This window comes from Protobothrops mucrosquamatus, unplaced genomic scaffold (genome assembly GCF_001527695.2).
Source record: "Protobothrops mucrosquamatus isolate PMUCROS unplaced genomic scaffold, P.Mucros_1.0 scaffold1880, whole genome shotgun sequence".
Lineage (NCBI taxonomy): Eukaryota > Metazoa > Chordata > Lepidosauria > Squamata > Viperidae > Protobothrops > Protobothrops mucrosquamatus.
The window spans coordinates 17,584-42,643 of record NW_015388007.1 but is presented as its reverse complement, the minus strand read 5'-3'; the positions used below and the strand labels follow the sequence as shown (position 1 = coordinate 42,643).

The following is a 25,060-nucleotide window of genomic DNA, read 5'->3' as shown; positions in this document are numbered from 1 at the left end:
GGGAGGGAGCGCCGACGCGGGAAAGGCCGGCACAAAATTGACACGGGCGTCCCCGGGCTTTGCGACACAACGTTCGATCTTCTCCAGCTGCGCCAATCAACTGCAAGCCCGGCTGCCCGCCCGTTGCCTTGGTGCCCGCCAAAACCCATTTTTGCCTTGTGCTCTAATGGCGGTGCGTTAAGCGAGAGCGGGGCGTTGTAGTTCGGTCAGGGGTAGGCAACCTCGGCTCTTTTATGACTCATGGACTTCAACTCCCAGAATTCCTGAGTCAGCTATGCTGACTCAGGAATTCTGGGAGTTGAAGTCCATGAGTCATAAAAGAGCCGAGGTTGCCTACTCCTGAGTTAGGTCATTTTGTCCCCTCGCAGCTGAGAGGGAGAAAGCGCGGGCGAAGGGAACGAGGATTCTTCCCTCCTCCTGCTTTTTTTTCTCTTTTTCCCCCCGACTCCAGAATTGTAGAGAACGGCGGGCTCTTCCTCCTGTCTTCTGCACAGCCCAGTAAACAGCGCCTGTTGTTTTTTTTTTCCTGGTCCGAAGACGCCGAGGGTGAAGTTTCTGCGCTAGACACGTCGCAATGTCGGGCAAAATCGACCAGTTTAGCTGGGTATCTCAAAGCACGAGAAACCGGAGTGAAATCTCAGGGACTAGTTACATATCGCAATCTCTTTACGAGTCCATTTCTTCATTTCTCCGGTGCGTAGAATGCAGCACGGGTCACCTCCCGATTTAGAAAGCTCTCTCTCTCTCTTTAGAAAAGATTTTTGTTTTCGCCAGGGGTAAATAAATAGGGTTAATCCGATGTGATTGCAGAAATCGGAACGGTCGCTAGGTGGGAGCAAAGAGTGAGAAGGGCTGTGGAGATTCTCAAACATCCAGCACGGGTCCCAGAGATGCTTTTTCAGGAGGCAATTGGACTTTTTTTGGGGGGGTGGCGGGGTTCCCCTTTTCGCTTCTCATCCCAATTCTGAAGAAGCTTCTTGGGTGAGAAGCGAAACGTTTTCAAGGACAAAACCAGGCCAGTTGCCTTTTGGAAAAGCCCCTTTGGGACAAAGAGTAAGAAGGTTCTTTCCTCTATTTTCTTGGCATTGAATGGCAGGCTTAGAATGAATAGGTTTTAAGAGCCAGGGGATTTCTTTAGGAAACCAGTTTGGTTTAGTGCAGTGGTTCTCAACCTGCGAGTCGGGACCCCATTTGGGGTCGATCAACCATTTCATGGGGGTCGCCAAGCAAGGCTGTCCGCCATTTTTTTGTCCGCCATTTTTTCCCCTTTTCCGGTGGGTGCCTTACCTCCCTTGGGCTGGGCCAGCTGGTGATCGGCCTGCTCCGTCTCTGCCGCTTGCCAGCTACGCCTCGGCCGGCGCAGGGGGCGGAACCACGCATGCGCGGCGCTCCCGGGCAGGGAAAGTCCTCGACTTACGACCGGTTGGGTAGTCCTCGACTTACGACCAGTTTAGTCCTCGACTTACGACCGGTTTAGTCCTCGACTTACGACTGATTTAGTCCTCGACTTACAACCGGTTGGGGTCACGGCATTAAAAAGGTTGAGAACCACTGGTTTAGTGGTTAAGGCACTGGGCTAGAAAGTGGGAGAGGATGCCTTAGTCATGATATCCAGCTGGGTGACATTGGGCCAGTCACTCAGCCCAGCCTACAATGTGGTTGTTGTGGGGAAACTATGAGGAGGAAGGTGTGTTTTTGGTATGTTAGCCTCCTTGAGTTATTTGTAGAAAATAATAAAGGTGGGATAAATAAATAAAGCCATCTCCAGTCCACTAGTAAATTTTTTACACAACAGTGTCCCCAAACAGATGCCCTCCCTACATGGGAGATTGTAATTTCAGGCCCTGCCAATCAAGATTGGAAGCATTCTGTTAGCCACAGTTCATATGCCTGGACCCATCAAGTTCAATGCAAGAGCAGGAACTTTCAGAGGTTTCTGTCCCAGATCTACCCGGAGCAACACTTTGGAGTCTACCTGGAAATTTTTAATGCAATCTTTTTGACACTCTTAAGCTTTGTCCTTTCTCATTTGGTCTTTGGGAGGAATATGCAGAAACATCACTTTTGCACTGTGGCCTCATTTTTACCTAAGAAATGAAAGCTGCCTTCTCATAGATAGATTTTATCCCATATCTATAATTGCTGAAGAAATCCATATCTGTAAATATCTGCTGAGATCTTAGGTTGATTATATATATATTTTTTCTATCCCCCAAGAAAACAAAAATTAATGTTTACAGAAAATATTTTCAGGTGAACCATTAGGTATGTTTATTTTATTTTTTATTGTATCTTATTTTTTTTAAAGAATGATGGATGGGTGAGTGGTACTCATGATTTTGATTCTACCCAAATTCCTTCTTTTCAGTGAAAGTGAAAGTGAAAGTGACTCCATCGTAAATGAAGAGCCTGAAGAATCCCCCTCAGAGGGGATTTTAAGCCATTGCTTTAAACAGTATAAATTCAGAAATGAATATCCCTATTATTCTCTTAAATTGAAACCAAATAGATTTGGCCGGCCTAAATCTAGACGGCGTATTCATATTGCGCCACCTATGGACAGTGTAGTTCCTAGTATTCACAAGCCTCGGCCACCTGTCCCCAGTGAAGCGGAGAAAGTTCAGGAGTTAAGGGCACCTCCAGAGGCCCAGGACAGCATCTCCACTGAGGAGAGCGACCTGCTAAATATGGAAGCTTGGATTAAGGAGCGAAAAAAACTGCGTAATCTGTTGGAGAACTGTGTAAATCTGGAGGAATGGTTGACTGAAAAGAAGCCCCTCACTCAACAAGAAGAAAACATCCTGAGAAAAATAAAAGGAGAGAAGGACGCTAAAATTCAAGCCGAGTTGCTGGCTCTCCAAAGTGTTAAGGTAAGCATAGTAGGAGGTTAGCATGGTGTCATGGTGCAGAACCGATGACTTGACTTTCCAGATGTTTCTGAACTGCATTGGCAAGCTAACCCATCCAGCAGGAAGAATGGCATAAGTTGTTCCTCAGCCACATCTGGAAGGCTCCACTTGTGGATTAGAGTTAGGGACTATAATGGGGGAGAGTCAGTTAAAAGTCCTTGTTATCCATGATGTTCCTGAGGATGACTACAAGCCACCTGTACAACCAGTCTTTTTCAGTCCAGCCTACGTCTGAGGGCTGTATTGAGGATAAGGCAAGAACAACAAGCTTTTTAGAGGAAGGACAGCATAAAAATCTAATATGTAGATAATTACAATGTCCCAGGAACTCAATCCTCTGGATTGTCATCGTGCCTCAAAATTATACCTCACTTTTCAGGCAGGCTTCATACCAAGCCCAGCAATAAATCTTGGCACTATGGGCACTACATTTTGTATTCAGCAACTTGCTTATAGTAGTAGCACAAAGGCATGGCTATATGAAGAGATGATAAAGAAGCCATATATGCAAAGAGTATCTGTCTATTGCTGAATCCAGAGACCAAGCCCTGTGTATCTGTCTTTTCCAGATTTAAAGCCTTTTCCTCCTTATCTTTTTGAGTCAGCAGACTTTGGAAACATTTTGTTCCTAGTCTTGAAAGAGAATACAGTGTATTTGTGTAGACTTGGTGTTTATATACAGGTTGTCCTCGAGTTAATGACTGTAAAGGAGACTGGAATTTCTAAATCATGACAATCGTAAGTCAAGGCACCCACATGGCCAACCTGATTTTATGACCTTTTTTTTGCAGTGGTTGTAAAATGAATGTCGCAGTATTAAAATGTGTCTATTCATTCTTTTGGCCGTTTTTTGCCAGAAACCAGCAAAAAAAATGTAAATTGTTGTTATTTAACTGTGGAACAATGCAACTGGCCGTAAAAGCTAGTTGCCAAGCTCCCAGAATGCAGTCATGGAATTGTGGGAAGAGGGGGTACTACCATCAGAACTCTGGAACTTGGTGGTAAGTATCATTTGGGGGAGGCATCATAATTTTGAACAGTTGCTACGCAAATGTCATTAAACGAGGACTACCTATAGTTGTTCTCTCTGCCTAAATTTTATTGGATCCCGTCTTCTGATTTCCTTTGCAGCAAATATAAATACAATTATAAAATTATCTCTTACTCTGTTATTACCAAAGTGCTTGAATTAATGAATTTGACCTGTGAATGCAATTAGTGAAGCCACAAAATGAGATAAAAATAGGACATATGTCAGACAAGTTGTCTATTTGTTTTTTGCCTTCAGTAATATATTCACCAATTTGCTTGTGTTTTGCAATACAAGTGATGGTTGGCTGATCGACTGAACAACTAACCAAGTCTTTGCATTTCTGCGTCGTCAAAACGAAGTTGAGCATAATCCTTTAAAATGTTGGATGTCTTTCCGCAGACCGCACCCAAGAGTGAACCAGTGAAAACTACGCCTCTTATTCGGGCTCCATATCCGCCATCTATTATTACACTACAAAATCTTCTGCATAAGCAAAAACTCAAGCTTGTGGATCTCTTCAAAAAAGCTGACAGGAGCAGGACAATGAAATTCAAAAGAGTGGATTTTCTTAGAATTATCCAGGAGGTAGGTGGAAAAACCTTACACTCCCTAGTTGTTGATTTTGGTGGCTTTGAGTCACTGTTGACTCCTGCAGACTGCCTGGATAAGTCCCTGAATTTTTCTTGGCAAGATTTTAGAGGTTGGTTTGCCAAAATTCCTTCTAGGGTTGAGAGTGACTGGCCAAGCTCAACTCGTTGGATATCAAGGATATCAAGATAAGAGCAGAGTTCACAGTGTCCCATTTCTAGCCTACAGAAGTACCTTAACCACTGCATCACAGTGGCTATCATAATCACTAGTTAGATCAGCATAAATGTAGGGATTCTTTCTTGATGCCTTAATAGGGAAAAATTGCACATTGAGTCAATAAGTGCTTTTATTTAGTCATTAACTTCACTGACAATATATTTTTTTTTCTCCGTAGATCATGAGGGGAAGGGAGCATTTTGGCTTAGCATATTGAATACCCTCCATTGTGATTTATTAAAACGTGTTAAGCTAGATGTGGGAAGCCTATGAGAAACATGGAATCCCCAGCTCTTATTTTGCAGTTCTGAGTGCAATTCCACATCATATTGCCAAAATACAACAGTAAAGCCATCAATATTTAGTTATATGATTCTCTCTTTTTTGGCCATTTCAGAGGTTTAAAAGTTTCATAATGAGTATTGTTGTTGTTCAGTCACTAAGTCATGTCCGACTCTTCATGACCCCATGGACCATAGCACGACAAGCTCCCCTGTCCTCCATTGTCTCCTGGAGTTTGCCCAAATTCTGTTTATTGCATCAGTAAGACTATCTAACCATCTCAGCTTCTATTCTTTACTTCTTTTGCCTTCAATCTTTCCCCACCTCAGGGTCTTTTCCAACGACTCCTCTCTTCTCATTAGGTGGCCAAAGTACTTGAGCTTCAGCTTCAGTATCTGTCCTTCCAAATCAATCCCAAATCAGGGTTGATTTCCTTTAGGATTAACATAATGAGTATATCAAGACTTAAAACTGGCTTTCAGAAAACAATTTAAACATTTTAAAATGTGATTGCTCAGTTGTCCTCAGTGAATTACAGTTAATTGAATAAATCACAATTAGTTTGGTTTGCATAACGACTCAAAATTATTTATTAATTTTTATCCTGTTTTTTTACTTTATGCAAGGGCAATGTGTTTGCCGCCCTGAGTTATTTACGAGGGCCATTCGGAAATAAACCTCCGTTTGGTTATCAATGACAGACACTCACAGATACAGAACTTTTATTATGTACATTAGAAAACTGCAACATTACATTACTTTTCAACATAATCACCATTCAAATTGAGGCACTTGTCATAACGTCTTACAAGGTTTGAAATTCCTTAGTAGTCGCTCGGCGCTAAATCTTGGCTATGGGAAGGGTGATCAAAAGCATCTCAATGGAACCGCTTCAAAAGTTCTTGGGTGCGTCTAGCGGTGTGCGGGTGAGTATTATCGTGAACCAACATCACACCGGAAGTCAGCATGTCCCGACACTTGTTATGGATGGCTTGTCTGAGTTTTCTTAACGTTTCACAGTAGACTTCTGAATTGATGGTTGAATCAATTGAACTTCACTAGCAGTACTCCTTTGGCATCTTCACATTTGGCGGGATTTTCTATGGCACCACTTCTGGTGTGGTGTTGGTTCATGATAATGCTCACCCACACACCACTAGACACACCCAAGAACTTTTGAAGCAGTTCCGTTGGGATGTTTTTGATCACCCCTCCCCCCCATAGCCCAGATTTAATGCCAAGTAACTACTAAGGAATTTCAAACCTTATAAGACGTTATGACAAGTGCCTCAATTTAAATGGCGATTATGTCGAAAAATAATGTAATGTAGTTTTCTAATGTGTATAATAAAAGTTCTGTATCTGTGAGTGTCTGTCATTGATAACCAAACGGAGATTTATTTCTGAATTGCCTTCGTGAATAACTCAGGGCGGCAAACAAACACATTTTTCTCTTTCCTCCTGTTTTCCCCACACCTTTGTCAGATGGGTTGGGCTGAGAGAGAGTGACTGGCCCAAAGTCACCCAACGGGCTTTCATGCCTAAGGCAAGAGAAAAACTCAGTCTCCTGATTTCTAGGCCAGCATTTTAATCACTACACCAAAATTCATAGTTTATCAATAGAATAATTGATTTTATATATATGGAAAGCCTAAAATGTTCTTAAAAGTTTGCTTAGTATTAGACAAGTAAAGAGTCATTTTCTATGACTAGAAGATTTTATTAATTTAATTATTAATCTTGTAAAGTTTGTTCCTGAGTTGGCTCCCTGCAGTTTGATAGATTAAGAGCAAAAAATACATGAGCACAGTAAAGTTTGATGAAAAAAAATGAAGTTGAAATCTTAATACTTGGGATCATTACCATTAACCAGACTTTTGATATAACATTTTAAGTTCTTGTCATCTATGGTTAACTTACATTATATTTAAAGAAACATTTATATATCCTAATTCTTTAGAAGCATGCCATATGAAAGTAGTTTCCATTCACATATCCCTACCTGAATGAGAGTATCTGTGTGTGCAAATATAGCACAGGAGTCTTAATAAAAAAAGAAAAAATTTCAACTGCTTCATAGCACTTTTTAGTTAAGAGAATCACGTGAGCATCACCAGTTTGCAATTCGCTGATGTTCAAAGTGCACATTGCTTATATTGCAATCATTGAGCTGCATGATTTCTCATAAAGACTGCACATTCTATTTGCTCATTCAATCGGGACCTGTGCACGTAGTAATAAACTGGACCATAGTGTGTACATATCTAGCTATAATGGGAAGATACCAGTGTAAGAAATTGCTGTCTTTGAAATAGATGTTTCCCCTTGGATTTTTTTATCACGTCAAGTCCCAGACCTAACTACAATTTTTGTTTCCAGACCAAGGTGCCTATCAGTAAAACTGACTTAGAAGAAATCATTGTCTTTCTCACCATTTCAAAGAAAGGACATATTATAACTGGTGCTGACCTGGCTGAATGTCAAAGGTTATGGACGGATAGTTTAAGGGACAACTGGAAACAGCCAAAGCAAGGTAACAAGGGAACTAAATCAATACAGGTGATTGAATAGTTTTCAGTCCCTGGTAAGTTTGATCCTGTAGTTCTGATTTACAGATTTAGTTGTTAATGGCATCATAAACAAATATCTAAGGTTTCTGAAGGCATTTGAAGAATAGCAAGTTGGGGAGTACATAAATAATTTAAGAAAAATTAACATTCTAGCCAGTGACATAATACTATATTGGTATTGGCTATAGGTTGGCTGCAGTTTGGCAATTTAATATATGTAAAGAAATAAGAAACAGTCATATATAGTCATATGTATTTGTTATTTTGGTTATTTTAATAGATGTTTAAAACAGTGGAGATTAGTAATTATTGTGAATACCAACTGTTGAAAATCAATGTAAGACAGACCATTTTTCTAATTTCTGAAAAAGTATTTCCTGAACTAAGAAGAAGCCAGCATGATAAAACAGCTCAATAGTTGATGGCTTTGTAATCTGGTTTCTGTTTTTTTCCCTTTGTTTTAATAATCATGTTAAAGAGCCATTGCCTGTGACAAAAACTGCATCCATCACTGCAAAAGGAGATTTAATCCCTCATGCCAAGTCCAGTATATCTTCTCAGGTAGCTTGTCCACCCAAGTCAAACCATTTGCAAGTTCCTCCCATCAACACTGAAACAGATCGCAGGCACTTAACTTATAACCAGATGGAAATAGTTGGGAAGAGATACAAGGAAACCAGACGACGGCTAAAGGTACTATATTTTTGTGGCCAGACTCAAATCATTTGCTTTGGATCATGGGAACTGACTACTACTAGCTGGTTGCATTAAGTAAGGATAAATTCTAGGCAGAAGGCCATTTCATTTTATAGTACTGGTAAATCACTAAATGTCTCAACAAATAGCCATAGCACTTAGACTTATATACCACTTCACAGAGCTTTACAGCCCTCTCTAAGCAGATTACAGAGTCAGCCTGTTGCCCCAACAATCTGGGTCCTCGAAAGGATGGAAGGCTGAGTCAACCTTGAGCCAGTCAGGATTGAACTCCTTGCTGTTGGCAGAACTACTGCAATACTGCATTCTAACCACTGCGACACCAGGGCTCCTGAAATCTAGGGGAAAGGAACAGCACCAGAGAATGGTGAAAAAGGAAAAAGTCCAATGAGGGCGGCATTCACAAAGATGCCTGCCAAAGTAATTCCCTATCAATGTTCACTTAAATGCAGGCAGCAGAAGTAGCTCTACCTCTGTGGAAGAGCCCAGCATGTATAATTGCTGGCTAATCCTATCATCTTTCTATTAGAGGAGTAGCACCTTCCTTGGATCTTGAACAGCAGTTTTCCTATTTTCAATCAGGTTAGATGATGTAATGGGTTTCCCCATTGCTGAGTTAAAGCTGGTTGAGCTGGTTAAAAACTATACACTTATGAACCTGCTCTCCCTGTTGCCAGTCTCTATACTGTCTATTGCCACTGTTTCCCAATGCTAACAGTCACCCTGACTTACCTCCCAAATAATGGGTGATATTTATTTATTTTTATCATTTTTACAAATAACTCAAGGCAGCGAATGTACTTAACTCACCTTCCTCCTCCCCCTCCCCTGGGATAATGGTAAGAATACAACTTTAACACTAGACACCTGTTCAGTATAAAATGCAGAAATGGCAGAAATGTAAATGGGAAGACCCACGGAGTACTGATTTCCCCTGAACTAAAATATTGGTTTGTGACAGTGGGTATGCCCTCTATAGTTTCCCTCAGCAGTAAAGCAGAGATTTTATAAACTGCATTTTGACTTTGACATTGAGAATTGATTGCTTAGAGCAGTTGCTGCAAAGTTGTTATTGCTATACAGCAAGTGTCCCCAGTTCACATCTACGCAACATTTTTAAATCCATTTTCAGTACAGGTCTGCACAGAGATCTGACTTCTTTTTTGCGGTAGGACCAAAAAATGTCTTTTGTCCTTTTAATTAATGTCTCACTATGTTACAACTTTAGCAGTATAAGAACATTTATTGCACAACAGTATTGTTTTATAACAGAGACACTGTCTTATTTTTACAGAGGAAAACTAATCCATTAGACTTTGCGGAACAGTGTAGACTGGTGAGATCTGGAGACCCGATTGTCGATAGTCACTGCTTGCCAAGCTGCCTAGAGGGTGAAATGGGAGAATTGGTGGACCAGCATCGCCTGGCATGCCACTATGTCTACTTTCAGTGTGTGAAGCTTTGCAAAAAATATGGAATTCCAATTTCAGAAAGAGCACTAAAAAGAGGTATGAAAAAAAACACGGAAGGAGTGCCTTATATCAAGCAGCCCAATCCAAATTCAACTTCGTGTTTAAGCTTTAAAGATTCAGGATGGAAGCCACTAACAGACAAAAATGCTAAGGGGAAGGTATTTTGCATTTCTAAATTCAGGAAAATGGGTCTAGTAGTGTTGTGATAGTGCTTAGAAATCAACTAACCCACTAAAAGTCATGATGTTTCTAAATAAGGATGCTAAAGATTGTGTTGAGTAGCTCCATGCAGGACTGTGAATTAAAATAAAAATATTTTTTTAATCCTTATGATTTCAAAGGCAGGTTCCAGAACATGGGCAGTACCTAGTAATCTAATATCTGAGAAAAACTGAAACGTTATTCTCCTATTTATTTATTTATTTATTTATTTTTTGGATTTATATCCCGCCCTTCTCCCGTAGGACTCAGGGCGGGATATAAAGTTGCATAATCACCATCCATCTAAATCAGAGGTCCTCAACCTTGGCAACTTTAATTTATTTATTTATTTATTTATTAAATTTATATACCGCCCTATCTCCCTTGCGGGACTTAGGGCGGTGAACAGGCGATACTAAAAACCACGGTAATAAATAGTTTGTTTTAAAATCGAATTAAATAACGGGCCTGTTCTAAAAACACACCCGTAAAAAACCCCCCACTGAAACATAATCAAGCTACTTGTGGACTTCAACTCCCAGCTTTGCTGGCTGAGGAATTCTGGGAGTTGAAGTCCACAAGTCTTAAAGTTGCCAAGGTTGAGAACCCCTGATCTAAATAGAGGGAAAGGCTTGTTAATTCAAGGGACACTGATAAGAAAATAATAAAGCATATGTTGGGCTCCTTCAGATAGTTTCTGCACTTCTTTAGGTTTCTGTAGCTCAACCTTGGCTTGTATATAACACTATATCAGGGTTTATTTTGTGATCTTGTCTCAAACCCTGAATTAAAGCTGCTGTCCCAGGCTCATTTCCTTAGTGAGGCCCAATGAGTTACCCAGCTTCCAACTTTCATATAAAAAAGAATAAATGTGTGATCCACACTGCAGATTGTCAATTACATATAGACATTATTCTGCTCCATCATTTTTAAAGAATCTACCTGCCTTAAAATGGATAACATTTACGGTTTGCAATTGAGGCTGTCTGTAAAGTTTAGAATGACCCATTGGTCTGCACAGGTGATTTTCCTGGGCCATTGTAAATCCAGCTATTGGTCTGTTGTTCAGAAACAGTGATTGCTGCTCTTAGAAAACAACTCAGTCACTTAAAGTTCTAGTGCAGCTGTAACAAGTTATGCAACATAGTAGGAGAATAAAGTTTAATTTCTTTTTTTTGTAGTAATTTTATTAAACATTACAATGAAAACAATAAAACTAATACAAATTTTAAAAAAAAGAAAACTTCCTTTCATCATAAATAAATAATTTTAGTAATTTATCCCCTTCTCTTAAAAAACAACAAATGATGTCTTCTACCCATATCCCATCTCTTATTTATAAAGAAATCATTAAAGCCTTTTCATTTCAGTCCTGATGTCAGCAAAAGTCCATTAAGGGTTATCAGAGATAATGACATATCCGTTTTAAGCTTGATCAGTAAACTAACCTTATATTCCTTCCTTTTACTTCAAACAATCTCAATCTTTAGTCACTCCAAATAATGTCCTAAAACTTGATTTCTTTCTTTTTTCTTTCACCCTTCTCATAACATTCTTCAAAGCTTTAAGAACTCTCTTTTGTAAATCCAATATAGGAAAATTATTCAGATGCACAATCCAGAGCTTAGACCATTTGAACTGAGATGGTGCCGCTGGGGACAAGGAGCCATTGAAATGACCGCTCATGCCCTGTTGTGTTGTACCCTCTATAAGGATTCACAGACTCATAACTCCCTACCTGATAAAAATACTGGGAAATTCTGATCTCTCTTATGTACAGGTGTTATTATTGGATCAGTATGATACAGTCCCCTTGAACATAGCTAAATTCGGCTACCCTTTCTATAAAATTAGGCAGATTTTGGCCGCCCATCAATGATCTCACCGCTAACTATAATATAGTATTATATCTTGTTCTGTTTTATTTTATTTCAATGTTTTAATTTTTAATTCTGGTCTGTGGCTGTAATAAAAGATTGAATTGAATAGACTGCGTAGTATGTTACAGTTGTTCTTTTTTTAAAAAAAACAACACAATGTGTACCGTAGGTCTGCTCTACCCAGGAGACAGGCTCCTGACACTTGGAAAGTACTCCCGGAAGTTGAGGCAGCCAGGAGGATATATTGACAATTCTGTTTACCTGGGGGAATCATCTGATGGGGAAAGCTCTTCCAAGGTTGAAGAAAGGTTTGTTTAATGTATCATGCACACACAGAGATAAATTAACCAGCACAGACGTTCACACAAATTCTTAGTCTAGCACAGGGGTCCCCAACCTGTCGGATGCAGCTGCTTGGCCACTGGGCCGCGTGAAGGGATGGCCAGTGCACACGCATCCAGCCCCATACTCGCACTAGCACCGCCCTGAGCACCGCCCTGAGCATCCTGCCATCGCTAGCGCCACCCCACCCTGAGCGTCCCACCAGTGCTAGCGCTGCCCCGAGCATCTTGCCGGCTCTAGCGCCATCCCACCCCCAAGCTCCCCACTGGCGCTAGCGCCGCCCCGCTCCCGAGCATCCCACCGGCACTAGGGCCATCCATAGCATTCCGCCAGCACTAGTGCTGCTCCATTTGCAGTACTCGTGCCCGTGCAGCTCCGTTTGCACATGCGCATGTGCTCATGGGTGGCTGTTTCCGTGTGCACATGCGTGCGTGTGTGGCCCATTTGCACATGTGCATGGCCTATTAGTGTGCACGTGCGGCCCATTTGCACATGCGCACGTAGCAGTGGCTGCCTCCCTTTCCGGGCCGCCAAAACAAAAAGGTTGGAGACCTCTGGTCTAGCATATCACTGTTAAAGCCAGAGGTTTTTTTTCATTTGCTATTTTGAAGAGCAGAAATATATCCTGGATTATTCTCTTATTACAGTAATTATCTTCCAGTTGGGTACATGTACATAGGCAAACACTTGTGGACTAGTCAGTAGCTAATTTTTGAATAATCTAAAATTAAGGTATCACAGGTATTTTTGATATACATGTTACCACTGAGAACATTCTACACTGGCATAAATTTGTAGGATACAGAGCTGGAAGAATGATGGGGTGTGCTTTTATTTAGCTGTAGAACTTATTCTATAACAGCAAATCAATAGCAATTTTTCTCTTTAGATTTTTCTCTTCATGTTAATCCTTTTTATTTTTAAAGCTCCAAATCCTCATTTATTTAAGTTTCATACGAACCTGAGGTGTACACAGAACCTGAGGTGTTATGTGGCTCCTCCAAAGCTTTGAATAGGCTCCCCAGAAAGTTTGAATATGATCCTCAGAAGCCAGAATTTGTCACAAAGTTATAACTTCAATAGGACAGAAGGAGAATATACACTTTTTAAAAACCAAATGCAGCCCTCGGCCCTCAGAAAAGATATGTACTCTCATTGGCAGAGAGAACAGGTTCTCTCCTGGTTTTAACTACAATTCCCAGTAACTTTCCCCGCTTTGGATATAAAAGATGTTGGGGATTATAGTCCAGCAACATCTTGTCTTCAGCACCTCACCTGTGTAAAATAATTGCTGCTCTTTTCTGCCACTGCAATTAATAAAAACTGAGAAGGGATGCTAATTCATTTATGTGCCCATCACTATTTGCTGAACTGTAGACAATTCATAGCAAACATATTAATACCTCGAAAAATCCACTGTAAAAATAGATGGTAAATCAACATCACTATAAAATAACACTAAGGACCTCCAACCTCACATTGGCCTAATCTGTCACCATAGGCCCTCTGAAACAGTAGTTTTCAGAAGTCCAATTTGATGTCAGTTGGAAAGCACTTCTGCCATCTAGGCACAGCCACCAGAAAATCCAGCATCTGCAACTCTTGGTCCTCCCCACATGGCAATTGTAGGGACCTTAAGTAGTTTCTCCCAGGATGCCTGAATTGGGTGCATACAGTTCTGTGTAGACCACGGGTGTCAAACCGCCAGCCTGCGGGCCGGTTGCATCATACAGAGCCCACCCCAGCTCCGGCAATGCAAAAAAAGTCGCGACACGTCACGTGACGCGGCGAGTTTGACACCCGTGGGGTAGACAAAGCAGTCCTACTAATACATTAATGCCAACTCCAAGTTGCCAACACATTAATGCTTAATTGTTTCCTCAATTTCCGCTAATCAACTTTTGACCCAGTTAGGTTCACATCCTCTCAGTGCTCTAGCTGTGACGTGAGAAAACTTTTATAGATGAAAGTAGTAATAATAATGATAATCGAATAAACCACAATGTTCAAAGGCAGAGTTCTTCTGAAAACAATACAGTGAGAACAAATCAGAACTGGCTGCTACATGTTAGGTCTTGTATGTATGTTTCCCTGGAGACGTTTGGCTGGCCACTATAGAAACATAATGCGGGACTAGATCTGCTTGAGAGAACATGCAGAGCATTGACCTTTACAGATTTTGTTTCCTTGCATCTGGTGATAAATTTTCATAATATGGAATATTCTGTACTGTTGCTATTCTTTTTAAAGGGCTGTGCTTTCATATGTACAGCTTTTTGCTTTTTCTTATCTAGTTTACTTTAGTACAAATGTTAGAGACACACAAATAAGTGATCCCCACCCCAGTTTTCCTGAACATACTATGATACCTTCTTCCCCATTAATATCTAAAAATTCTGGAGTTATAGTAACATTTCTTTTTAAAAAATCAGCTTGGGGAGGACTGGTCTGATCTTATGGACTAAATTTCTGTTCACCTTTTTTGTTTACTTCTAGAAAGCCAAAACCAATTAAGAAAGAAGTCAAAAAGCAACCTCGGACCTGCCGCTGGGAGTCATTTAAGGAATTTAAGAAACTGATGAGGTATGTATTCAGGAGGATGGAGTATTATCTAAAAAGCTCTTGGAATAATGGAGTTTCAGTATCCACAAGCTGTCATTTCCCTTCCATTCAGGTAGGCCACCATTTACTACTGTTCGCTTAATGACCATTTGAAATGACAAGAAACCTTCTCTACAAATCTCTACAACCTATTTTTGGAGTTACAATGGCTACATACACAACACACGATCACATTTTGGGCATGCAGCAACTGACTCACCATTATGGCTGTTTGCACGGCTGTTTGCAGTGTCCCATAGTCACATGAACACAATTCACAACATTATTTTTTTTTGCCAGTTTCCAATACTCCAGTTTCCAACAAAAAACACCCTTTGCGGAAAATGGATTTGCTTAACAACCCACTGGGTTCACTTAACAACTGTGGTAAAAAGTGTTTGTAACTACAAATCTGTTCATATGATGCCTAGATTTACAACTGCAACAATTTAACAGCTGTAATTCTCGGCTCAGTTACAGTTGCAAATCAAGGACTACCCATATTCAATTTGACTTAACCATTCTGCAAACGGCTAAAAAAAGCCATTCTGATTTTTATGTTCTGTTTGTAAAAACTTTTTTTTTTCTTGGACTTCTGCTTGCTTGCCACATAACATTGATTTTTGTTGTAAATCACTATTCTACATAATCCTGCATGTTGTTGGTAAGAGTATTTTGCCATAGGAATAATAGAAGTATACATCTTCTTATGGAATATTTCGATGCCATGAGATCAGCAAATTTTCTGCAGCAGGATTGAACTGAGTATTTTTTCAGTGGGCAAGACACAGAGTTAGAAATTTATTTTGGTATTACAGAATTATCCTAAAATTTTGTTTTCAGTTTCCAGAGGTTCTATGCTAATGGAGCTGGGTAGTTTGCTAAGAAAGTTGCAATGCTGGCAAACTTTTAGGAATATTATACCGTACTGGGAATTTAAAAAAAAAAAATCCTATAGAATTTTATTTGAAATCTATGTAGGATTAATAATCTCAAATTGAGGGATGTGTGGTATGAGGCCGAAAACATTAAAATGCATTTATGCAATTTATTTGCAGAATATGCAAAGGTATCATAGTAAAGATATCATAACTGATTCTTTGGGGTGTATCTAAAGAATTCAATTCAATTTATTTATTATTACAGCCAAAGGCCACACATAAATCAAACACCCAAATAAAATAAAATTAGAAATCTGTGAATGAATGTGAATATAAATGTGCAGATCTCTCTTATTTTCTCTATCTTTAATTTACAAAGGAAATTTGGATTATTTCAGCATTTGTGATCATGGCTGTAACAGTAAAAGAAGGAAAACAATTGAACAAGCTAGAGGGAGTCTTATTTTGATGCTGTCCTACCTTGACAGTTGTCCATACAAAGGTGCATCTCTTCTCTTACAGATGGAGAGAAAATTAGGGGTAGTTTTTGCTGTTGGGATATTCAACTCTAAAACTGGATTTAGGGAGGACAACAAATAATTGACCATAATGGTAGTTTAACAGAGACTTTATGTTGAAAGCAGAGGCTATGATTCTAGCCCAATGTTCCTTAACCACAGCAACTTTAATATTGGACTTCACATCTTAAAGTTGCTGAAGTTAATAAAGGACACTGGGCTAGCCTGTTATTTCCATTTACCAATATACACTCTACTGTATGGCATTTCTTTTTTTTGCCATCCAGCTGTCCAACTTCTTTTTAAATACCACTTGATTCTAAATTGAAATTCTTTACACTTTACAGTCCACACTCCAAAAGAATACTTCCTCCACTGGATATTTGGAATGTGAAATTTCTGGATGAGAATTTGCCTGAGAGTCCAGATGTGCTTGCAAAAAAATACATGGAAAGGTATGAGATTACATTTCTTTTGTTGAACTTGGCATTAAAGATCGATCTATCTATTATCTATCTATCTATCTATCTATCTATCTATCTATCTATCTATCTATCTATCTATCTATCTATATATATATATATATATATATATATATATATAGAGAGAGAGAGAGAGAGAGAGAGAGAGAGAGAGAGAGAAGAGAGAGAGAAATAGAGAAAGAGATAAAAGTTTTTTTCCAATGTATTTTAATGGCATATAGGCAGCAATTAAATCTGATGTATTTAACCTACATTTTCTCAACCTAGATGTCTTTGAATTCCCACAATTTTCAGCAATTTTCTCATGTGAGCAGGAGAATTCTGGAAAATGATGTGTATACCTCTAGATAACACCCAGATTTGGGAAAGTTTATTTAAATCTAACTATTAAGAATCACAGACATCAAAAATAATTTTTAAAAAATTTAAATGTAGCATCCAAATAGAAGTACGATAGTAAAAGAAAATGTAAATCTATTTTACTAGAAGTTGAGTCTCTATCCTAACCAATCCATACAGGCAAAAAATTGCCTATTTTTACTTACAATTCATGAAAGGGAAATAGTTTTGTTAGTTTTGATAGTTTATATTTTTTAATTATAATGTAGCTGGCTTTAAAAGGTACTTATTTTTTTGTGTCAGTTTCAAGCAGTTTCTGCTTTAGAAATCAAATTTTTCAGGATATATAATAAATGCAGATGCAGGTGAGCTCCACTAGGAGGCAGCGTTGCAGATCAACTTTGACCCAAGCCTTTTAGTTTGCACTTCAGATTTAGGTTACAGTACTTTATTTTAATTTTGACTTAGGGTTTATTCTCATTAAGGTGACAACAATAAAATTTCAGTTCCTCTTTATTTTTTGATTTATGTACATATAGGAATTTCATATTAAAATGCATCAAAACAACATATTAAACCTAAACCATGGCTTTCACTGCATACTGCAGTGGTTCCCAAACTTTTCTATACCCTGGATCCCTAGAACGCTTCTGATATATTCTCGCACCCCTTAAAAAAGTTCAAAATAATGGCAATGAATTATGCATATACACTATAATTTTGAAACTTCTAAATCCAAGTTTTTGCACCCCCTGGAATATCATCTCACACCCCCAGGGGGTGCGAGCACCCCTGGTTGGGAACCCCTGGCATAGTGGCAATCTGGCAAATTTGGAATCAAATAAGCCACATTGCAGTTTATGTTCAAACCCTAAATTTTTCTTCCTTTTTTTTTTTTTTGCAAAATGAAAAAACTTCAGTTTATTAAATCTCCACCTCGTTTTTTCTGTATATTGTTTCATGATCATATTATTTGCTTGCAGAGAACTGAGGAGAATGTATAGCTATCTGAATCCCTTGACCAACCCTAATAATTTCTGGCCGGGGCATCTTCTTGATAAGCTGCGCTTGTGTCTACCTGAATCAAGACAGGATAGAAGTGAAGTTCTGTTCAGCCATGTTTCTCACACACACCCAGTCAATCCTGGTATTCACGTTCCTCATCGCAACTGGCCGGTCAGCAACAAGGGATACACGACCTAAGGGGATCCAGAATCTCGCAAACATAACTATTACATTTGATGGCATTTTTGAAGAACGTGACCAAGAAATCTGCTGCATTGGACTAACAGAGGGGTCATTGTCCCGTTTATACAATACGACAAAATTATGACTTGGTGAAAGGGGCTTTCAGACAATCAATTCGTATGTATTTTAAGCATGTTGCATGAATTACCATGGTACAGATTTTCAATGAAAGGTTTGTTTAATTAGAGAAACAGCTTTTCTTCCATTCCCTCCTTAGAAACATACAGTAGAGAGGAATCACAAAGCAGCAAATTTTTCAATGGGTGGGAAATTGGTAGTCTTCTAAAATGTTATTACGGTTCCCATTAGCTTTGACAGTCAAACGGACTCTTCCAATTTGGTTGCACATTCCCCTCTGTTATTTCAGGAGATGCATTGATATTGTTATAATAATGGTACTGCTCAGAAGGGTGAGGGAGATGCAAGGGTTGTGTGGAAGAAGACATATTTTGTTTGCAGAATGTCCCATTTTTGTGTCCTGGCATTTTCAGGCAAAAGGACTACACTCCATCAAGCAACAAGACTCTAGCTAAGCATTCCGTTTCCAGTATGACCAGCAAAGTGCATCTGGAAAACCTCTAAGCTGCCCTGGGTTCTCCCTTTACAAGAAGATAGGAATTTCCCTTGTTTATAATCTTCCTATACTGCAGATAGTTTTATCAACCTATATCATATACTGTCCTGCCTGTATTTTTTCCTAAAATGGTCATCTCCCGTCATAACTTTTCCTAATGGAGATGGAAGATGGTCAATTTTTGTCTCATCCTGTAGTATCTGCTTGCAATATACTGCACTGTAGAAATGGAAATCCTATACAATATAAAGGGCTTTCTTGATCCAAATGATCAGAGAGCTTCTGCATATTGTTATATACAAAATTTAAGGCACAACTTTGTACTCAATTAGGATAAAGAGCAATTTTGCACTGCCAGGATCATTCCTGAACAATTCAGGCATAGGATCAATATCTAACTTTAAATATTTCATTAATACCATTAGATATTTCATTTCATTAAAGAGATCAGTTTTGTTCCCTGTTAATATTGATGGTGAGCCCTTTATCACAGCACCCTTAATGAAATCAAACACAAATCTAGTCAAATTTTACAGGTGATTGTAGCTGCACACAATTTCACACTGATTAAAAGCTACTATTTGGAGAATTACAAAATTCCATTTAGGTCGTGTCTGATATTCATTGAGCCTTTATACTAGGAGACCCACTAGCAAGGCTTTATTACTTCAATGGCCCCATTCTTGCTGGACAGGTAAACTTCAATAAGTCTGACTTGACTGCTACAGCCAACTTTGAAAAGATTTAATTTAATAGAAGGGCTTTTCAGACACTCTTTTCCTATAGCTTTTTTTCTTGGAAGATGGATAAAGTGAAATGATTGGATTTTGGTTTTCTTACAGTCCAACCTTATGCAATATTAGGGTCACTTACATTAACTGTGGTATGAACAAGCTCTGGCAGTGTCTTCTGCCACAATTCTCCCCCCCCCTTACAGATGAAAATATCTAGGCACAGCTGTTGGTGCCACTACCTACCGTAACAGCTCCCTACAATACACTGCATTGGGGTGGGGATTTGAAAGAGTACTAAACCAGTTCTCAAAACCAGCCTCAAACAGCTGATGAGGCTGAGCGAGCTGCCCAATCAAGCAGGAGAAAAAGTTCACAATCCAGCAACTTGCTTTCGACAGCTACTATAATGTTCAAAGTGCTCAACCCAATTTCAAAACAAGCCTGCTAAACAGATGATCATAAGGCCAAGGAAGCTGTATCGTAAAATGGGAGAGCTGATACAAAGGTTGAGGAGATGGGAACAGTAGTTCCCAGGCTAGAGATGACCATTGCATAAATGTATTGCCAATACCTAACTTCAAGGTTGCCAAGCATCTGTTAATAAAGAAGAACATAAGGATAAAACCTTTGGGAAAATAGAAAAAAAAATTGCATTGCCAAGAGATATTGATTTATGTGTGTGGCTTCAATGTTGTCTGCAATAAACATCCTACCATAATTACTGTAGTTGGGAGTTGATGTGAGTCTTCTGTCAAGCCATGCTGAGAATGTTGGTTTGAGGTGAAAATGCTGGGAGCTTGTTAAATGACTTGTCCAGTAGATTGCTTAAAGCTGCCAGGTGACAACTTCCTAATTTGGGGTGGAAGGAGCGATCAGAATAAGGGCGATGCTGACATTTCTGTAAAAAAATACTGTTATATGTTTGCAAAATCTCACAATAGGGTGTGTGGAATCAAACATAAATTTATGTAGCAAGTAGAATATTAATATCCAGACTATGATAGTATATTAATTTGAATTGAAGTTGTCAGTAGAGGCATAAAAGAGCAAAATAGAATCTGGAAAAGAGCAGAACTATAAGATGTAGCTAACATTAGTAGTTACCTTGGCTTTTATACACAACAGAAGCACAGACACCCTTTGAATGGAAGAACTGCATCTGCTTTCAAGGATTTCATTTAGCTATTTAACCCTATTGGATCTTCATAAATTAGTTTGTAAGTCAAACCTATGAGTGTTCATGAATTGGTCATTAGCAAGAGTCACATTTTCATACTTCAAATGGATGCATGTATATAGCTGAGCTATATTATGGTTATGATATTCTACATTTTATCTTATTCAAGTTTTGGATCTGCAACTAGCATGGGAAATGCTATCTTTATTTTATATAGCATGCTGACCCCTAGTTTGACTAACTGGTTCATTAAATAAACTACAAATAGTTGCAGTTTATTTAACAAACCATTACGCTTTACACTATTCCAGGCACAGACCATACATCATACTTTAAAAACACAATTATTAGATTAATATACTAAGCGAAAATGAATTAGTCTTTTGTGCAATGTGTGAGCCCAATTGTCATCAGCTTCTTAGGAATGTGGTTTGTAAATAATGTCTTTCTCTTTGCATCTTTTTACTTAATTCTCCCTCCCTTGAATAAAATTCAGCTTCTGCTAACTATATAGATATATCCTTGTAGTTTTCTTGGTGACAATACAAAAATCTTGATCTTCTTCCCTGCAATTTTTTTCAACTTTCCAGTGGAATTTCTGGGTTTCCTGATGATATTTCATTCAATTATTAATCAAGTCTGATGGTGCTTACCTTCTTCCAGATCAGATAGAGTCACTAGGTATTGCTATTGTGATAGTCACAAGACATAACCATTAAATGGAAACCAGGTTCTTAGATTTGTATTTCAACTTTTTCAGAAAGAATTGTTTTATATCACATAGCAAAATAAGAGTTAGTGAACTCCATTTACGTGTATTTTAGGCTGTGTATATTTGACAGGGATTTTTACGTCCCTTGTCATAATGGTTCATGTTAAGAAGCACAACCAACTCAAGTGTCCACATGAAACTGCCTTTGCACAGCAGGTATGAAATAGAGATTTGGGGCTTTCACTCTGAAATTTAGACTCACCCAAATTCTTCAATCTGGTGCACAGCTAGACAGAGAAATTGGAGATGTCCTTTGAAAAGTGGGGAGACAGAATGCAGAGTTTAAATCACATTCTTGGCTGCTGGAAATTGCACAGGCAAGCCTCTTGTGACCATTCACAAGTAATAATTTGTATTTGTTCTATGAACATTCCAATAATCTCTTGGAAGGCCCTATCCACCGACCTCATCTACTGCCTTCATCCTCCTTCAAGCCTTGTTTGCTACCAACTGTAAAGGCACTTAGCATGCAGTCTGACAAGTTTGACTTCTTGATATTTAATCTTAAACCAGATTTTCACTTAATATTTTTTTTACTTTCATAATGTGGTTTCCTAAATCTTTTCTACTTCCAGCTAAAGACGTTATTTACAAATCTCAATTGGTTGGGATCTAGGGTTACCCAATATCTGAACAGTTCATTTAGTGATCGTTCAAAAATGTGAGTTATGACCGTTTTTCACAGTTACAACCTTGGCAGCATCCCCAAGATCATGTAATCAAAATTCAGATACTTGGGCAACTAGTTCATATTTATGACTGTTGCTGTGTCCCAAGTTATGTGATCCCCTTTTGTGACCTTCTGACAAGCAAAGTCAATGGGGAAGTCAGATTCACTTAACAAACGGGTTGCTAACTTATCAACTGCAGTGATTCACTTAACAACTTTAGCAAGAAAGGTTGTACAATGTGGCAAAACTCACTTAACAAATAACTCATTTAACAACAGAAATTTTGGGATCAGTTGTGGTCATAAGTTCAGGACTGCCTGTATCAGGAAAAACTTTTTCTATGGTGGAATTCATATTAACATCATTGGTTTTTTCCTGCCCCATGGATATTAACGCCCCACGGTCAGACGGTAGATACGTTTTTTTAATTAAGTAATATATTGAATTAAAATGTAATTAATCTAAACGCAAAACTCCGTAAAAAGCATTAAGAAATTGCGAAGTACAAGAGTTTGGCCGCGACACTTTATTTCTAGACGGCTTTGCGGCTCCTTGTCACACAGTCCGGGGAAGTCTATTTAACCCTATATAAGGGGTTCTCAATTAGATCCACTAGGACGGCAAGTGTGGCTCCCCCAGTGTTTCTCAACCTTGACAATTTTAAGGCATGTGGACTTCAACTCCCAGAATTCCACAGCCAGCAATGCTGGCTGTGGAATTCTGGGAGTTGAAGTCCACATGCCTTAAAATTGTCAAGGTTGAGAAACACTGCTCTATACTTTCTTACTTCCGAGGATTACTTTCCCCGTCTACATTCTGCCCCTATAGGCGGAAGTGACGCATAAAGGTCCTTGCTAATGGCCCGCCGACATCCCGTGCCGTTATTGAGTTAAATGTAAATTTTATTTAACTAGAATTCAAACGAAGGCATTTCATTCGGCCGTCCGTTAATGAGATTGACTGGATAGGAGGGGGAGCTCTCCGTTGGCTCTCTCTCTCTCCACCTCGAAAGCATCTCTACCCGACCTTCCAGGACCTTCCCCGAGCCTCCCATCAGCCCTTGCGGCTTCCGCCTTCTCTCTTGCCTTTGCTTCCTCCAGGTTTCCTTACTGCGGCACTTAGATAGTCGGTAAGTCGGGAATCCGTTGCCATCCTGGCGGAAGAGAAATTGCAGCGACCTTTTCTTCCTTCTCGGGGCTGCTCGGGGATGGTTTCCGTCGCCTCCCGCCGCTCTTTTCCGAGGCGGGGATAAACGGCGGGTTTTCTTGCATGTTGTAATGGGAGGGTGGCGGGTTCGGTTCCGGGGTTCGGCTCCTTCTGCTGAGATGGAAGTGCAGCAGGCAGACAAGCGCAAAAGCTTGCCGGCCCGGATCCTTCCTTGCTCGGGCGGCGATATTTTGGATCTGCGGCAGGAGAGTTTGAGGCTGCATTGGGCTGCACGCTGGTTGGGAATGATGGAAGTTGAAGTCCACCTTTCTTAAAAGTTGCTATCGTTTTTTTTGCTTGACCTGAGTCAGTTGACAGCTACCATCCAGCATTGATCCCCCCCTCATTTGTCCAACTGCGGGGGTTGTGGGAATGATACACACGCCTGCTCTTTAATCTGATAAAGCTTCATGGACGATGAGGCGTTTTTGATATTCTGGTGGTGTTTCAAAGGAGTAGCAATAATTTTATGCATAGCCTTAGCTTATAGAAGCCATTTGGTCCTTTCTATGAAATACTAACTTTATAGCAGTGGTTCTCAACCTTTTTAATGCCGCGACCCCAACCGGTCGTAAGTCGAGGACTAAACCGGTCGTAAGTCGAGGACTAAACCGGTCGTTAAGTCAAGGACTACCCAACCGGTTGTAAGTCAAGGACTTTCCCTGCCTGGGAGCGCCGCGCATGCGTGGTTCCGGCCCCTGCACCGGCCGAGGCGTAGCTGGCAAGCGGCAGAAACGGAGCACTCCGACCACCAGCTGGCCCAGCCCAAGGGAGGTAAGGCACCCGCCGGAAAAGGGGAAAAAAATGGCGGACAAAAAAAATGGCGGACAGCCTTGCTTGGCGACCCCCATGAAATGGTTGATCGACCCCAAATGGGGTCCCGACCCACAGGTTGAGAACCACTGCTTTATAGGGTTTAGTCCTTTTATATATGCGTGAACTACGTATAAAGGTTTTTCTATTCCAGCCTTTCATTTAGCAATGAAAGAATGTAGAGGTTTGATTTGCTAATCTTCCCAATATCTGCATACTTGGCATGATGTGAAAATGAACTACAGGGATATATGTTTTGTGCAGTTGAAAGCCTGACAATTCCCAAGGGCAGGTCCAAGCTGGGTCTTTTTCAGATGAAATTTTAGAGTTGTAAGACAATTGGAAGAACAATGGCTGGGCGCAGAAAGGCAACTACTACCTTACTCATCCATCATGCTGTGATGTATTTTTAGAATGGCATATGAAGATTGTCTTGGTAATTTACCTTGCAGTCGGTTCAGTACTTACAAATAAAAAATCTCAATAACAACTGGGAAAAGTTAATCTGATATTTCCGACAAAGCTTCCACTTTCCAGGAGTCCATTTGTAATAGATGACCCATTGGTTTTGCTGTTAATTGCTTTAAGTAATATATAATTTGTATCATTTTAAAGAAAGCAGTATACTAAAGAAATATGGGGAAACGAGAGATCAGGAACTCACATTTTAAATCAATAACCTCCCAGGATCGCATCTGGAGAGTTTTTGTACTCTTCCAGCTTTGGACACAGGAGGGATATAAGTTGCAAAAAACACCCATTCCGTTTCTGGCTCTGAAACATGCTAACAAGCGGAAGATACTCTGCAACATGTTTATACTTCATTTATAG

At 39.6% G+C, this 25,060-nt stretch overlaps 2 protein-coding genes across 2 annotated transcripts in view; both read left to right on the top strand.

Annotated features, from left to right (window-relative positions):
* Positions 1–574: 574 nt before the first annotated feature.
* On the top strand, positions 575–20,351 carry EFCAB12 (EF-hand calcium binding domain 12). Its single transcript, XM_015823474.2, is given in 10 exon segments — positions 575–693; positions 2,369–2,870; positions 4,342–4,527; positions 7,411–7,564; positions 8,080–8,294; positions 9,613–9,826; positions 12,041–12,179; positions 14,710–14,796; positions 16,561–16,668; positions 18,018–20,351. Coding segments are annotated over 10 exon segments (1,983 nt in total). The 3' UTR covers positions 18,277–20,351.
* Positions 20,352–23,213: 2,862 nt separating this feature from the next.
* Positions 23,214–25,060, top strand: part of RPL32 (ribosomal protein L32) — a 4,111-nt gene continuing 2,264 nt past the window's right edge. The window contains exon 1 of the mRNA XM_015823473.1: positions 23,214–23,339. The gene's annotated coding sequence lies outside the window, so the exon portion shown is untranslated. The remainder of the gene's footprint in view (positions 23,340–25,060) is intronic.